Source organism: Xenia sp. Carnegie-2017, unplaced genomic scaffold, assembly GCF_021976095.1.
Source record: "Xenia sp. Carnegie-2017 unplaced genomic scaffold, XeniaSp_v1 HiC_scaffold_25, whole genome shotgun sequence".
In the NCBI taxonomy this organism is placed as follows: Eukaryota; Metazoa; Cnidaria; class Anthozoa; order Malacalcyonacea; family Xeniidae; genus Xenia; species Xenia sp. Carnegie-2017.
Window position 1 is genome coordinate 6,496,343 of NW_025813488.1, and position 17,897 is coordinate 6,514,239.

At 33.7% G+C, this 17,897-nt stretch overlaps 2 protein-coding genes across 3 annotated transcripts in view; both read right to left on the minus strand.

Annotated features, from left to right (window-relative positions):
• LOC124453075 (cannabinoid receptor 1-like) overlaps positions 1 to 10,260 on the minus strand; it is a 109,691-nt gene extending 99,431 nt beyond the window's left edge. For both annotated transcript variants that reach the window (XR_006950965.1, XM_047003823.1), the window contains exon 1: positions 10,099 to 10,260. The gene's annotated coding sequence lies outside the window, so the exon portion shown is untranslated. The remainder of the gene's footprint in view (positions 1 to 10,098) is intronic.
• Positions 10,261 to 11,613: 1,353 nt separating this feature from the next.
• Positions 11,614 to 16,910, minus strand: LOC124453062 (cannabinoid receptor 1-like). The gene is made up of 3 exons (XM_047003778.1): positions 16,872 to 16,910; positions 13,807 to 14,065; positions 11,614 to 12,799 (listed from the first exon to the last, which is right to left on the minus strand). The coding sequence occupies exons 2-3, from the start codon at positions 13,990 to 13,992 to the stop codon at positions 11,867 to 11,869; spliced, it is 1,119 nt and encodes a 372-aa protein (XP_046859734.1). The 5' UTR covers positions 13,993 to 14,065; positions 16,872 to 16,910; the 3' UTR covers positions 11,614 to 11,866.
• Between the last annotated feature and the right edge of the window lie 987 nt (positions 16,911 to 17,897).

Here is a 17,897-nt window from a genome sequence, read left to right on the forward strand (position 1 = left end):
CCGAAAAGATCAGAGATGATGGTTTGTGTGTGTCTGTGTGTCAGTGTATGTGGGGGGGAGGGGGAGGCCCGATTGTTAAGTGTGTCCATTAATTGTTTGATATATTAGTATTATGCAGGGAAATTGACTTTCATCTTGTGTATCTAAGACTGGGGGGCTGGTGCATACTTCTCTGCAACCCTGCCCTAAATCCATCCTTGTGTTTTGACGTATCATTAAATTCTTGATAAATGACTAATGATGTCTCACCCTGGCAGTTCTATTTCATAATGTGGTCAGTCGTCTAGTTTTGATGTTTCTTATGTTACATTGCTATTCGTTATGGGCTTATGGCAATCGAAAGGCACTTAAAATACATCATATAACAACACCTAATCAAGATAACAGCGTTAAAATAGCAAAGTTCTATCTTTCAATGCAACTTTGTTTTATCATTGTGATCACTAGTCTTTATCCCGAGTGGGCAATTGATAAGCTGATTGTTAAGCAAATTTATTTAAGTCAGTTTTCCATCCAAAATGAATTAAATTTCACAACATAAAAAGATTGAATGTGGGGCTAATTTTGGATTGTGCGAATGACTTGGTTTATTAAATGTTATCAATTTAAAAAGTATAAAGTCTTGTAAATGAAAGAGTTAAGCTGTGAAAGACTGAAAGTTATCAACAAACTAAAAATGTCTAAACATGATTAAGGCTGGTTTAAATTAAGTCAAACAGGCCGAAGTTGTTTAAAACTTTGTACTATCTTTTGATATTATAGTTTATTCTACGGGTAGGACTCTTGTAAATAAAAGTAAAACTTTGAAAATAGAAAATCCCGTTTTCGTTCTATGTCTCCCTATACTCCGGTGTAATGTTTTACACCCAAACTTTCATTTTAAGGATAATGAGAAATCTTCCTTTTGCGCAATAGCGAATTATTGTATTCGAAGACCCATAAACCTTATAACTACTGCACAGAAATTTTATTTCATATTTTATATTTTAAATGAAACCAAAGTTTAGTGGATTTAGAATATATAGCTCATAATGATAAAGTTGTTAGCTAGTTTGTTTTAAGTAAAAACAGGTGAAAACTGGAGTAAATTCATCAGTAAAATTTAATTATTCAGCAGTTCCGATTTTAATATTAGCTACACTAAAAGCTATGTCAAAAATGAAAGATTTTTAATTATCATTATAAAGTGCGTTTATTATTTCGCGTAAATTTTTTTGTTATTAAGTGATATGCAGAAATGACAGGTGTTCTTTGACAACTTTTCTGAAACTGTTTAAGATGTCGAGTTTATGTTTGTGTCGTTTTGTAAAATTGTTTTTGTTTTTTGGATATTGATAATATATCGTTTTGTTGTACATTGATAATATATTTTTTACCAAAATACTTTTGTCTATAGAACTATACATTAGGATTGATGAGAATTGTGTAAAATTGTTTTTGTTATTGGATATTGATAATATATCGTTTTGTTGTACATTGATAATATATTTTTTAAGAAAATGTTTTTGTCTATAGAACTATACATTAGGATTGATGAGAATTGTGTAAATATGTGACTTGTAAAAGAATAAGACATTTTTATTTCTTTTATTGTTGAAACCCTGTGAAGACGTTTAAAAGCTCAAAGCTTCGTTCTTAAAGTTTAAAGCACAGTTTCTAATGATACAGGGGTATGGAAAAATGTCATAAATTTGTATTAAGTCATTACAGCCTTAGATAAATGGAGCTCAACTCTTCACGTCATTGCTACTGTTGCTGGTACTTCTTTCGCATGAGAGGGTGGAGAGGTGACAGTACATCTCTTACGGGAGAAGGGTTGGTGGTGGTGCTTGTACTCTCTTGCGGGAGAAGGGTTGGTGGTGGTGCTTGTATTTCTCTTGCGGGAGAAAGGTTGATGGTGGGGCTTGTACTTCTCCTCCGGGAGAGAGGTTGGTGGTGGTGCTTGTACTTCTTCTGCGTTAGAGAGGTTGATGGTGGTGCTTGTATTTCTCCTGCGTTAGAGAGGTTGATGGTGGTGCTTGTACTTCTCCTGCAGTAGAGAGCAGGGGCGGATCTAGACCGATGCAACCGATGCGAATGCATCGGTCAAAATATTTAGATATTAAAATCTGCGAGTTTGCATTTTAATGAAATAAATAGCAAATATTATTTTCGAATTATTTAAAACGCACATTTGACAGTGATATATTGTTTAGTTAACTTATAGATTTAGCAGTTTTAAGCTAAAATTTGTTCTAGAAATAACATTTGTGTTCTCCGATAATTTTGTCGTATTCCATGACACAAATAGCGAAAGAAAAGTCGATAAAATTTAGCGAAATTTTGTCGTGAATACATAATTAGTAAGTAATTTAATAGTATTCTGCCAGCACGTCACGGTAGATGGAAGAGGCATCGCTACGTCACAGTAGATTTGCGATGCATCGGTCGATGCATCGGTCCCGAGTCCTTTTCCGCGTGAAATCTACTGTGACATCAGCAAAACCATTGTTTTAGGGCCTTACGTCACGGTAGATTTTGCCGCTGAGCGATGCATTTTCCATAATTTTGTGATTGTGGGCACATGGCACCGATGCATTCAACTTTGAACTTCAAAGTTGAATGCATTGTTATTTGATCACTTGATATAACTCGCAATCATCGATCGAAGTCATGGCTGTCGAGAATATCAAACACGATCTGTGTACTCTGCTTCGAGAGAAGTCATTTGATATTAATGGAGTGCGTCGAACCTATGAAACGAGAGCTGCTACTTTTATTTCAAAATCCTCTCTTTGGAATCCCTTTTCAAAGGGTAAAAATGGGAGAGATATGTCAAGTGAATTGTTAATACCTAAGCACTTGACAGTTCATTGGCAAAGTGGAGAACTAAGAGCTTTAAAGTAAGTAAATTTACCTTTATGCTTGCATGTTTTAAATGTAAATAGTGTACTCATTTCAGACTCTGAGTGTAGTCGTGTAGATAACGACGAACAATCATCATAAAATATACACGATGTCATATTACTTATGCAGCACTTATACTTGTATTCATATGTAATATAATACAAACTGTAATATGCAGGGGTAGGTGCGATTTTAGTTGCATTTTAGTTTATGTATTGTATGGATTACATTAAAAATGTAATGACTGTATTCCTTCTTCCAATATACTTATGACTTCAGCACGTGAATACTACCGCATGAAACTAACCATCCCTCTTCTTGATCACTTGATTGAACAGATGGAATTTCGGTTTTCTTCAGAGGTGTGCGATATTTATCGTGGATTCTATATTATACCTAGTATTTTTCTCAATTGCAAGGACATTAATTGGAAGGAAGAGTTTATGAAGTTTGCTGTTGCATATAAAGAGGATATGCCACACTTTCGGAAAATACATGCTGAATTAGGATTGTGGGAAACAAATTGGAAAGGGGGCTTTGAGAAAGTTAAGTACGATTCAATTGCCGACACGCTTCGAACTTGTAACAAACTTGCGTTTCCAAATATATTTACAGCGCTTAAGATACTCGCTGTTGTGCCAGTCACTACATGTGAGTGTGAAAGATCCGTTTCTGCCCTTCGTCGAATGAAAACTTGGTTACGTAGCACAATGATCAACGAAAGGTTAAATGGATTAGCCCAAGTGCATATTAATGATGATATTAAGTGTGATGTCGAAGAAGTGATTAATACCATTGCTAGACAAAACCCAACGAGGATGCAATTTCTTGATATCCTGGAGGATAAAGAAACAGATGCTTGACGATGAGCTCCATGAGAAATTCTTAATGCTGATAAACAACCTACATTTTCTTTGAGAGTTATCTTGTTTTCAGCCGTTATTGAGAGGACGAAGACCACGTTTAAACATTGATTTTCTTAAACATTTCATCTTTGCTGTGGTTGGAAGAAGACGATCTTTGAACATTGCTTTTATTAAACTTTTCATCTTTTTTACCGTTGGAAGAAGACCACCTTTGAACATTGCTTTTATCAATGCTGTTATCTTACAAAAGACGGCTCATGTTATTTTTTCGATAAAATTTACGCTTAAGATTTTTCTGTCACCTTTCCCAAATCTCTGGAAAATGCTTCTCGGATATTGAAAATTCAAAAATTTTCTGGGGGAGCATGCCCCCAGACCCCCCTAGCGGTGGCTCGCGCCTTCGGCGCTCGCAATGCATCGGTCAGCTAAGGAGCTGGATCCGCGCCTGGTAGAGAGGTTGGTGGTGGTGCTTGTATTTCTCTTGCTGAAAAGGGGATATTGGTGGTGCATGTACTTCTCTCGCGGGAGAGAGAAGTGGTGGTGCATGTACTTCTCTCGCATGAAAGGTGGTAGTGGTGGTACCAGTACTTCTCTTGCGAGAGAGGGTTTGAAGGTAGTTGAACCTCTTAAGTCTCTGTATGGTATGTTTCTTATGTTTTTCTACTATAAATTTAGTATTTTTCAATACAACCATCCGTCTAGATAACTTTGCTTTTCGATAAAATTTATGTATGTAAATGTCAGTGAATATCATAGAGTAAAACCGCATAAAATATTTTAATCCAGGTATTGCATTATTACGAAGTGGTAGCTATGTTTTTCTGTTGCATTCATTTTTTTAATCTCTCTTTTATGTGTTCATTTTTAAATTAGTACTTACCTTATATAAACTGATTTTCCGATTGGGTCAATTAGATAACAGCGATAAACTCTAATTCTTGAGATTCGGCATTTCTATGGCATCTTTTACTTCACTATACTTTGAACCAATCATAAACCTTGATTTTGTTGTTGCAGTGTTTAAATCGACCTGCAGTGTAAACCTTATTTTAAGTCACTCAACTTTAAATGCATTATTTATTTTTTATATTTATTACAAAAATGGACATTGAGATCATGATGAAATGTAAAAGTATGTTTTATTTTTTATCCTATGCTACAACCTGAGGTTTTTACGATGTGTTTCATTATGAAACTTTGCATTCAAAGCGTTTTCTCTTTGTAAGCGGCAATGCTCGAATGACGTCATCGATGAAATTCCTATGCTCATTATTGAATATTGACAGCAATAAATAAAGGTCCTGTTGAACGTACGCTGTGCAAGATTACTACAATGCAAACTCTATGATTGCATAACTGATTTTCTAACTATAGACCTCTATAAAAACTACAACTAATTTTCAGTGCATGTGTCGTCATACATAGCTAACTGTTCTCCCCGTCAATTGTCATTACGTCAACATATTCATCGCTGCTTTGTGAACTTCTTCTTTTCTCTCTTGCTCGTCCATTTTGAAACCATATTTTGATTTTGTTTTCCGGTAACGTCAGTTCCAAACACAAACTACGAACTTCATCACTTGTCAAGTACTTCATTGTTTCAAACTTGTTTTCCAGGGTCGTCAGCTGTTTGGGAGTGAATGGAACTCTGGGATTGCGACCGGGCTTTCGTTTCTGTTTCGGTCGACGTTTACTTGACTCTGAAACAGGATAAGACACAGCGTCGAGACATGCGTAAGTTAAATTAAATGAGATATGATCGTCCAGCTAAAGTGCGAAGATCATATCTCATTTAATTTCAAACACCGCACTGCATAAAACATTCATATGACATGCGTAAGTGACAATAAAAAGAATAGGGGTGAGGGGGGGGTATATGGGTTGTACGTTTGTCAGCAGGTTGTGTGATTGGATTAAAACACATCCAATATACATGCATAAAATATAATTTAAACCGCCACAAATTGTGGCCATGTATTCATGTAGCCTAAACAAGAGCAAACATATAAATCAGTTTTAGAAATATACGTTGACGAAAAAGGCTTGCAATACATATTTTAATATGTGGTGTTTTAACGAAAATTATTATCGTAGCTTCAAATATCAAGCATGACATCAACAAAACTTTCATAAAAAGTTTATTTGAAAATAACAATGTCGTCATACCAGGCAATATTAACCAATAAAATAACCACGCATGTTATGGACTTTCACATTAATTTATCTGTCATAATTGAATCATACAATAAAAATGATATGCAGATTTGAAAGGAAAAAGAAAAAATTCTATGTCAACTAGAAAATACAATTGTGCTTATAGAACTATGAAAAGTAAACGTAAGACAGAGTCTATACATGACAAAAATAAGTCAAACATGTATACATGGGTTTGTTCGTCGTTGAATTTTAGATGGAAAAGCAAAAAGTAATAAAAAATAAGTTGAAGACAACAATCAAACACTCTTCGTTCATACACTGCATATTTTAGGTTTTAACATTCAAACATCTTTTTCCACTCGAATAGTCCAAACTGAACGACGCCTTTAAAATATTTATAAAACAAAGGAAAAAGTATTTTTAGTTCTACGATCCGTCATATCCATCACATGCATAGAGTTTTGACGCATCTCATGCGCAACTATATATGACTCTCTAATATTTTAATTGCTCAGAGCATTTAAAAAACAGCTGATATTACAAGAAGTCAAAATGAACTTATATGTTATGTCATGAACTTGTCATAGAGAGTTCTAAGATTACATGAATGCTGGGAATTCTACTATACAGTTTTACTAACTATATAGACAATGAGCATATAGGATGTTAGTAATATCATGTAATACATTATTCTTACGTTATGAAGTTAAAGCTAAAGTTAGAAAATGCAACAGGCCAACATATAATGAGCATGTATATATGTATAGATTATATAACCCCTATTTACTACATTTTCAGCGCCTTTACGTTGGGATTTATGATTGAAGATATTTTCCATTAAAAAATAACTAAAATAGCTGTTATTGATTAAAAAAACGGTGATTATACTGTATGAGCACTCTATTTAATGGAACTGTAGCATCTGTATAACAGGAACTGCTTTATGTACTTTGTTTATTACAAGTAAGGCTAAAATTGTGTAGGTCAGCTCAAAGTCATTAATGATTTAATAAAAATGTGAAAATTTATTTAACACACGTACAACTGTAACGATTTTATTTAAAGGAGCATGTGAAGATTACTCAGACAAAAAATTTCGTATGTTTAAAAACAAGTAGTTTCGAATGTTCATTTTTTGTGAATGCTGTTTTGCAAAGTTAGAAGATTCTATTCCATCTGGCAACGCTACGTACTTAACACACGTTGTCACTACAGTTTATAAAAGCACTTGATGCTTCAATGCAGTTGAACACCGATACAAAATATAATTTTGCTCAAGCTGTGTCTAAAATGAACCAAACAATAGCGAAATTATTGGCAAAACATAGAACACTGAATACCCATATAACCAATAAAGCAACATATAGTAATAGGACACGGCTTTCGGTTCTCATCATTTTTTATCTGTCAAGTGTTCTCTTGTTGCTTAAAGACTTTGAAAGGTATTATCCAAACTAAGAACAGCCCGAATCCATTTAGTAAACTCAAGCTGTTAAGAAGCTTGATGTCTGTGTTTAAAAACACTTGATGCTTGATGGTATAAATATAGCTGTGCCATAGGAATGATGTACTGGCAGTAAATCTACTTTGAAACTTGAAGAATTGGACGTCAAGCTTCTCTTGGGCTGTTGTGTAAAGTATGAAAGAGTTGAAATATGGCCTTGTTCTTTTCTTCATATTGTGTTTTTTTTCTTCCTGCTGTGCAAAACCAAAATGGTTGTGGTTGAATGGCGAATCTTTGGAGAATCCAATTGAACTGGAAAACAAAAAGGAAAAACGTCAGCTGCGTCATAATATGAAAAAAAGATGTGATTATCCCGACGCAAAATTTTGTCCAAGAAGACGTTCAAAAATCTTTATGGACAATAAATAAATGTATTCATTAAAGTGTATTGTTCATTGTTCGTTTATTATCAGCTTATTCTATCAAACACTAAAATTAGACAAATATAATTGTATGAAAGTATAATGTGTATGTGTGAATTTTAAGACTATGCTCATTTCTGCCTTCCTCTTTTTGCTAGTGCAGATAAAATGCTACATATTGATAGATTGTTAAACATACTTTTCTTGCAAACTATAAAGTATAATTAAAACGATTCTGCCTGAATTTTCAAATACATGCTGATTGCTGACCATGCTGTTTTATCAATGAAAACGTTCTGCCATTTTGAAAGAAGTTAAGTCTGTAAGGGCAACTTGCTTTTCTTGTGAAATTTTCGATGCAACAAAGCTGCCAAGTTTTACCTGTTACACAAAGCTTCTGCTCACGCTAAATTCAATGTAGAGAATTTCTTCGTAAAGATGTAAATAAGCAGCAAGGAGGACAACGTATTATTAGATACGATATTGTACTATGTTTTGATGTGGTTATCAAAATAGTTTGTTGCAGGCAAAATTGGCTACAAATACAAACATTACACTAAAAATTACACAAAAGTATAACTACAAATTCCCCTAAAGTTTATGTTATTACCTATATTAAAAAAATAATCATTATTTATATTTGTAATCAAGTTATATATGATCAATGCATATTAATCAATGCATATTATCTACAAAGCAATCGTTTCATCAGCAGAACGCAACGAGGTTGTCGATTGCTGTGCTGTAAACAACGCCTTCAGACTGTTTCAATAATTCGGAAGGCTCAGTGCATACACAATTGGATTGACTGCGAAATTCACCATGGCAACTGGTATGTAGTAGTAAGAAAAGCGCCAAGCCAATTCACTTTGTATTTTTCCAAGCCTTTGAATAAACTCCACTTGTTTAGCGACAAAATAAGGAAACGCAGTTACCAGTAAAGGGATATTTAGCAAGATAGTTGTCTTTACCATTTCCAGATGTTTTCTATTGTGCTGTTTAGCATTTACTGTCGTGTTTTGTCGATTTTGCCATACTATTATAAGTATTAAACACTTCCCAATAACCAAGATGAAAACAGCAATCTCCAAAACAGCAAATAGCGTGATATAGGTGTACATAAGCTGTTCATTTTTCTTGCTGTAAATTGATGTGAGTTCACCAAATGCCATGCAAATGGCAATCGACCAAACAGTCGCACATAATATGTATATTTTTCTGCTAGACAACATCTGTCGGCTACGTATGGGATACTTTGCAATCATGTAAGTTTGCCATGTGAGTGATGTCAAGTGAAAAAATGAGCCCGCAGCCCCAAACATCCAAAAGAAAAGGACAGAATAAATGACAGCTTCTGATGGTTTGACCTCGAACAATCTACCCAATCCAACAATCATGAATTGAGACAAAGATGCAGTGAAATCAGCTATAGATAAGCATAAGATGGTAATCCACCTTCCTTATTTTAGTATGTTAAGCGGATCTACAAGAATAACAACAACAAGAAGACCATTTGTTAGGACACCAATTGTGGAGACCACCATCCTTGTTATTAATGTTTCATAGCCAAGTGAAAAACTCTTCATGGGTTTCATATGAAATATAGAAAGAGGAAAAGACGTCAAATGTTTTCATATACATTCATAATTGCACATAGATAAATGGTAATTTTTGCAGTCGTACACTGAGAATCATGAACTAGTTGCTTGATGAATTTTCTTCGATCATTACTGTGAAGGCACTCTACTAAAGCAACTAGAGAAATTGATTTACATAACATATTAAAAATCTACAATTGTGGATAGATCTTTTCCTGTAAGAATCACTTTGATGACGCATACGTTTTATTCAAAATCGTATAAATAGTGAGAGCGATTTCAAACATTCAAAGTTTTGTGAAAAGATTGATATTTGAAACTGGACTTTCAGCATTTTTTAGAAGTCTGGTTTGTGTAAGCAATATGAGAATCTTTTTGATATTTTTCGTTCGTATTCGAAGATATTGGTGAAATCATTTTATGCATGTTTTATCATACGATTATTTGATTTTGCCAAATAACTATGTATAACAATGTTTATCTTTACAGCTTACCATGAAGCCACAAAATGCTAATTAAATGAACTGCCCATAATAGTTTTGCTCATTCTCAAAATGTCAAATTTCATGATAAAATCACTGCATGTAACGTTGTTGTGTAATACAAAAGAGAAAACGAGTGTACGTTTTTCTCGCATGCTTGTATGTATTTCTTTGAATGCATTTCTCTTTGCAGTCAACAAAGTTTATTTTGATGACTTATAATACTTTTTATTTGATATATACTTTTGTATTATTTTGCGAAACGGAGGAATTCCTTGTGCAATTTACTTGATCTATTTTAGTCGAATTGCACATTTCGATAGAATTGTCGCTAGCTTTGACCACTGGCACTAGATATATATTCAACAAACATATAAAAACAACGTATCTATAAACATATTGTACAGGTACCATAGCGTGACCTTAGAAATTGATTATATGTAAGGAAATGTACGCCGGGTTCCACCTGTCTAAAAAAGTAATATAATTTACTTATACAAAATCTAATTTGAAGTGTACAAAGTCTGGTAATTTCATGAATCGATGACTAAAATTTGGTTTGAAGGGATTCGATAAACCACATGTCGAAATGTTTTATTAATCGTACTATCAGCTCAAACGAACGACAAGGTTTGGTAAAACGCCGTAATCCTGCTATTACAAATAATAATTATTATATACCTCCAAGACTAACTTCTTTGTCGTCTGCTAGCCTTCTTACAATAAGTTTTGGATGTTATAAAAAAAACGACTTTCGCGTTCGTCGTGTGATGCGTTCTTAACTTTTCTTCTCACAAATACTCAATTGATAGCAAAATAAAATGTCTTATATGGTATGGTAAATTAAGATCGTGTTTATGTATCTGGTGTTTTGAAACAGACAAAACAAATATTCTTCTGGGTTGATAATGACCACCGAAGTGGCTTAACGGCTACGTCCGACTACTTCAAAACTTGGGCTTGGCATCATGATGATGTACACAAACTTCCTTTGTATACAGGAAGTACTGACAAAGACGAAAATGAATAATTGGCTGTATATTGATGTAGAAAGTGAAACGAATGTCACTCCACATTATGTATTGAATTCTACTTTCTTCATTATTGCAGTGAACTGATTCACTCACCAAAATAAATTTCATCTGTGTACAGAACGTCTTGTTGTATTAAAGAGTTATGGCTTTACCAGGGCCCGGGGTGGTCTCATGTTATTGAGAATTCTTAGCAAAGTCTTTGTTGTAGGTATCTTGATTTGTCATATTTCAAAACATAAATTCGTTCAATTTTAAGACTAACGTACTAATAAATGCAATAGCAAAATTTCCTGTTTCAGCACACAATGTAAGTTTGTGCTTTGGGTCATCACAAGAATTTTTTGTGTAAGCAAACTTTTCATCATAACGCAAGTAGAATAAAAACTATGCAAATTTCATTTTGATGGTTCATCGTTTTTGTTTCTTTTGGCTCATATGCCTGTGTTGAAAGGATTCTATATTCAAGCTGTCCGTGCACTTGCGACTGTACGTTAGCTGCGTACACATTTTCTTTATTTTGAACAGATCAATTTACTCTTTGATCGATGGAACGAAGTTCTGTTTATACCGAAGTATTTGTTTTCCAATATAACCACCAAGTAGCAGCCGATATATGAAGTAAGTTTGTTGTCATTTTTTCAACAAGCAAGACTGTTTAGAAAACTTAACAAACAAGCAAGACTCATTTTTTCTTTCAAATTTTTATCGAAGCATTAAGTAAATCTGTAACGTCTCTAAGTTCAAGGTTTATTTGATTAATGATATGTACCGTTAAAAAAGTATTATACTGCTGATCTTTCTCATGAAAAAAAAAGTCAAAAAGTTGGCTTTAATTTTTAGTCAGCTTAAATCTCGCTACAAATCTTGATAGTTTCTTTTTCCTTCATCTTCCCTTTAAAACTATGCTAATATTACCTATACTATACCCAAATAAAAAATTTATGTATTAATCATAAAGTTATGAACGATGAATGTAGTTACATCGCAAATGTTTCATTGGTGGGCTGGAAGGAAAAGGTCGTTGACTGGAATGTTGGAGTAAAAACAGTATTCTTCTTTCTAAACAACGCCTTCATACTGTTTAGATAATCTGGAAGCCTCAGTGCATACACAATTGGATTGACAGCAAAATTCACCATGGCCACTGGCTTATAGTAATACGAAAAGCGCCAAGCCAATTCACTTTGTAGTTTCCCTAGCCTTTGAATAAACTCCACTTGTTTGGCGACAAAAAAAGGAAATGCAGTTACCAGTAATAAGACATTCAACACAATGATTGTCTTTACAATTTCAAGGTGTTTAGTGTTGTGCTGTTCAGCATTTACTTTAGTGTCTTGTCGACTTTGCAATACAATCTTAATTATGAAAGACTTCAATATGATCTGAAGTAATACAGCGATTTCCAAGACAACATATACTGTGATATAGGTGTACATAAGCTGTTCATTTTTCTTGGTGTAAATTGATGAGAGTTCACCAAATGCCATGCAAATGGCAATCAACCAAACAGTCGCACATAATATGTATATTTTTCTGGTAGACAACATCTGTCGGCAACGTATGGGATACTTTGCAATTATGTAAGTTTGCCATGTGAGTGATGTCAAATGAAAAAATGAGCCCGCAGCCCCAAACATCCAAAAGAAAAGGACGGAATAAATGACAGCTTCTGATGGTTTGACCTCGAACAATCTACCCAGTCCAACAATCATGAATTGGGACAAAGATGCAGTGATGTCTGCTATAGATAAGCTTAAGATGGTAATCCACGGTCCTCGTCTTAGTTTGTTTAAAGGATCCTTCACAATAACAACAATAAGAAGACCATTTGTTAGGACACCAACTGTGGAGACCACCATTGTTGTTATTAATGTTTCATAACGAAACGAGATACTGTTCTTGGGTTTGCTCTTCAATAAAACATATGAAAATTTTAAATGCATTGTAAACTGTCATATTTCTCAATGGTGGAGAAGAAAATTGCAAGAATTTTAGAAATGCATTAATTCAATGCTTTATCTCTTGTCAGTCTATTTCATTTCTTTTAGACGTAGTTTTCCACTGCAAGTGTGCAAGTTTTGCACTCAGCAAGTGTTACGAATTACAGAATACGGAAGCATTTCAGAAGCGGATACACCTCAAGGCTTCGTGGATGAGTTATAAAAATTTCAAATACGAAATCGCAGAACTGCCATTTTCTGCAGTCTTTGCTTCATATTACGTGCGAGCAAAAGGGGGAATGTGGAGATTTTTACAGAATTTGGACAGCGACAAAGAATTCGCAAATGTAATTGTGAAACGGAAATCATTTCTGCTGCGCTTGACACGAGGATTTGATATGATTTTTATTCTAAGTCTCTTTTTGTGTGACATGTATTAAAATATTGTGAACACTTTAGTTTATTTGATTTCGAGATGGAGCATATGATAATAAATAACTTACAGAAATTATGGAGAGGTACAATTATTGTAGTTGATGGTGGTCTTATAAATATTGGAAATGTTGCAAATAATTCTAAAATCACTGCACATTATACTGTGAAGAAGTTTGTATCTAAAATAAAAGCGCTAAAATTCCGCGTGTTTTTGATAGAAAAATCTTTCCTTTTAAACGTATTCAGTTTGAGGCACGGGGTAAACCAACTTCTGATAATGCCATAAAAATCGCACAAAGGAAATAATAAATACAAAAAATATAAGGTTGTTCAATAAGATGACTTTTACCCAATGGCTTCAGTTAGACTATTGTGGCTTTTTGACTTTTTTTTTATAAGAGATTTTTTTGCACCTACCTCCTTTCTTTGAATGCATTTCTTTCCAGTCAACAAAACATTTCATTGACTTTAAATTAATTCATCAGACCAAATAAAATGATTTTTGTAATTACATACAATAGAGTTTTTGTTTATAAACTTACATCACTTTGATTACGAGAACCAGTCTCATTCCTTGTGCAATTTGTCTGGTTTGTTTGAGTCGAGTTGCACATTTTCCCCAAATCACCAGCATTGGCCATTGGATGTACTTTCATCAAACTTGTAAGAATAAGGAATCCATAGACAAAGGAAGGATAGACGTTTTGGAAATGCCTTTTGATTATCATAGTGAGACCCTAGATAATATGGTGCGCTGCTTTTCTTTCACTTTGAATTTGATATTGACAGAGTATGTTCTCCCTACAATCAAGTAAGCGTTGTGTGTGTTGGAGTTGTTATTTCATCGTCGTGCACGTACATATTGTTTACAGATTTAATTGGCGTGCGTTTCCGGAAATCTTGTACCATATTTACGGCATGTTTATAGAAGATTGTTAAGCCCGCCGCACACTGGTGAACTCTCCGCGCGTACTTGTTATTCGTGACAAGTGTGATCGACAAAAGTTTCTAGTGTTCGCGGAAGTTTTGAACAACATTTGTCATTCGTGACAGATATTTGACTCATCTGTCATTTGTCTGTTTATAATACAATCAACATCCTTGTAGGAGCACTTTTTAAATACAGGAACCTCGTTATTTTAGAAGTTCCCATGTAATTTTGCTTTCACTCGTGGATTTTTTTTCACTCTATTCCCTAAATCTTTGTGTATAGATTTTGAAATATTCGGAGCGTGTTTTTAATTCAATATTTGACAAGTGTCGTGTTAGTATTTGAAGGAAAGCATGAATAAAAAGGAAACAAAAGCACATTAGTAAACAAGATAATCATACACTGTTTTGATAATGGAAATATCTCAGGTAACTTAAGTTGTGTAACACAAAACGAGTAGTTGAATATACGTGATGCATAATAAAGAGTGTTGAAATTCGTTATTAAATGCATATGGTAATCACAAATTTTAATAACCGCAAAGACTGCCCCATCCTTGTCTTTAGCGAGTAGGTGTCAAATATTCAATGAGAACATCATACCTTGTTCATTGTTTAATCGAATAGTGAAAACTTTTGCCTTATGTATGGTATTCTTTGTATTTCATTGACATCCATCTAACGTTTATATTATACATGATGAAAATTTTTATTAAGTAAATATTAATAGAACCATATAGAACTATTTGTAATTTAATATTTTTGATAAAAGTAGGTAAAGATTGAATTGGGTCGCTCAAATCCTGTAACAATTGACGTAGAGCGGACACAGAAGCTGAAATGTGTGTTGACAAATCAATATTCTACAGACAGCCGTAAGTTCCATTATTAAGGTGTGATTAACAAAAGCCTTTCTAATGCTGTTGTTGAAGATGGAGTTGGTTCAGTGTGTCGAATTTTGCATATGACGAAGACACGTTAAATGTAGATAAGGTCCCTTTAACTGGGAGTTTCATTTGAGAATAATTTGCACAGATGTAATAAGATGTTTTACTGCGAATGAGATCAATCATCCTACGCAGTGACCCAGACACGTTCACCCATTAACTTTAATGAAAATGAGTGACAGATTTTAAAGAAATCTGACAATGCCAAAAAAATGACGAAAACAACGTCGAAGTGTCTTTAGGACAAAACAAAACCAGAGCCAAATATTCAGAGAATGTTACTGTGCATTACAAAATGACTTCATCATCAAAATGAGCACCACTTTCACATGCCATGAAAAATTATTCAATCTTATCAGTTTACATGTGCAGCTGCTTTTTAACGTGTCGGATATGTTTATTTGAGCAGGCGATTTGAAATCAACACTAGAAGCGTCAAATGTAATTCATGCAAGACCTTGAACGTTTCTAAATCAAAATAATTGATTTGGAAGATGAAATTGAATTCAATGCACATGATTCATTCACCAAGGATGTTTATGCATGACGCAGTTTGTACAGCAACAAGCATACACTTAAAAAATCTTTCACTTTAAAAAATTTGTGCATTAGACAAAATATGATTTACTCGATGAATGCAGACAAAAATCCACTTACTTAAAGTACTCAAGACTAATGTTGATTATGTTAATTATGCTGAGAGGGCACATTAAAAGTAGACGTAATAGCTTCTTGGAATCATGATTCACCCTGCTGGACGTAAATCATGTGCGACAAATGATTGATAAAATGAACAACCTCACAACTTTTCCGCAGAAAGTTAACGAATGTCACTATAGGCAATATTCCTTAATAAAACGTTTGAAACATTAATTTTTTAGTGTTAACTGACGCAAACCTTGCTGAAACCTATATAACATTTTTAACTACATTATGACCCCAGTAAAATCAAATGCATTTACCAGCAAGCAAAGCATTCAAATTACTGATGCAAAAATTTCATCCAAATCAGAATCTTGTGATGCATGAGGAAAAGTTTCATCAGTTAAGAGGTAAAATGCTAATGTCAATTTAGACCATAAAACGTTTGAACAAAAATTTGATATCCCATACAACTAAAAAACATTCATCACATTCACGTTTCTAATTATTTGACACAAAATACAAGTCCTTGCCGATACATTTTGCAACGATCAACAAATCTGTACGAACCTGATCACTCTTCAACATGATCAACAAACAATTTTTGGAAAACAGCTTAGCTAGTATCTTGAAAATATAATTGGATATGCATTGTGTAGCATGGTATCAAACCGCCACTCACATCGAGGTGAGTTGAGAAAAAATCGAAACATCGCTTGCTTTTTTGCTCGTAGCTAATAGTAACATTGACTAGGACATCATTTTGTAGTGTACAAAATGAGATTTTTTCTCAACAACGATTTTCTTTGACATAACATGTTATATAATAGAATAAAATATTTATAATCACAGGTGTGAACAAATCAACTGAGAATACATTTTATTCGGCATTAATTGCAAGAGGAAATTTCCATCTGTGCGAATGTATTGACAAAGTTTGCCGTAACTTGAGTAGAATTAAGGATTTGTGAAAATTATAAGCAATGTATAGAGAATTGCATGCACATACATAATGGTAAAACTTTTGTCTCTGTTTACAAATCTTTTTAACTAAAATTAGTTTATGTTTTGTGTAATCACTCTCTTACCTGATGTTCTTCTTTCAAGAGTCTTGGCGCACAATGACAAAAACACTTTTCTTTTGACATATTAAAAACACATTTTGAATAATTATGCATTATGCCACGAAAGTTCTTTTTCTGATAAGCCAAATTATCATGTAAATGATGCAAAACACGAGAGATTAATAAGAAAGACGTTGAAAAATATCAGTAATCAATGTATAAGATATAGTTGTATAAAAATGTCATCAACACTGAAACTAATACAAACAGCAACACCTTTGTATACAAGACGAATATTGCTATTTCTTTAATATTCAATTCTTCTAAATGATTTTAATTAATCTACCATCGTTAGACATAGTGAGTAATGTTAAGTAATTACAATCAGTGTTTCTGACTCTCGTACCTCTGATTCAAAGGGTATTCATTAATGGTTTCCAATGATTTTGCATACACACAACATCATATATGATAACTTACTCCGAATTTAAAGTTTGAGTCCTTAACAGACCAACTCACACGATCGCTAACTACCCTCTAATCCATTCATCCCAAACTAAATATTGACGGTTTTACAATAGTTTGTTGCAGGCAAAATTGGCTACAAATATAAACATTGCACAAAAAATTACACAAAAGTATAACTACAAATTCCACTAAAGTTTATGTTATTACCTATATTAAAATAATAATCATTATATATATTTGTAATCAAGTTATATATGATCAATGCATATTAATCAACGCATATTATCTACAAAGCAATCGTTTCATCAGCAGAACGGAACGAGGTTGTCGATTGCTGTGCTGTATCAGTAGAAATAAAACTGTTCTTTTTAAACAACGCCTTCAGACTGTTTCGATAATCGGGAAGCCTCAGTGCATACACAATTGGATTGACAGCGAAATTCACCATGGCAACTGGTTCGTAGTAGTAAGAAAAGCGCCAAGCCAATTCACTTTGTATTTTTCCAAGCCTTTGAATAAACTCCACTTGTTTGGCCACAAAAAAAGGAAACGCAGTTACCAGTAATAGGATATTAAGCAAGA

Bases quoted from the DNA above. Each gene is read 5' to 3' on its own strand.
- LOC124453062 (XM_047003778.1), bottom strand. From the start codon at position 13,992: ATGATAATCAAAAGGCATTTCCAAAACGTCTATCCTTCCTTTGTCTAT. The intron at 12,800-13,806 runs GTAAGTTTATAA...GTTTTATTGAAG, and splicing joins GTTCTCGTAATCAAAGTGAT to AGCAAACCCAAGAACAGTAT.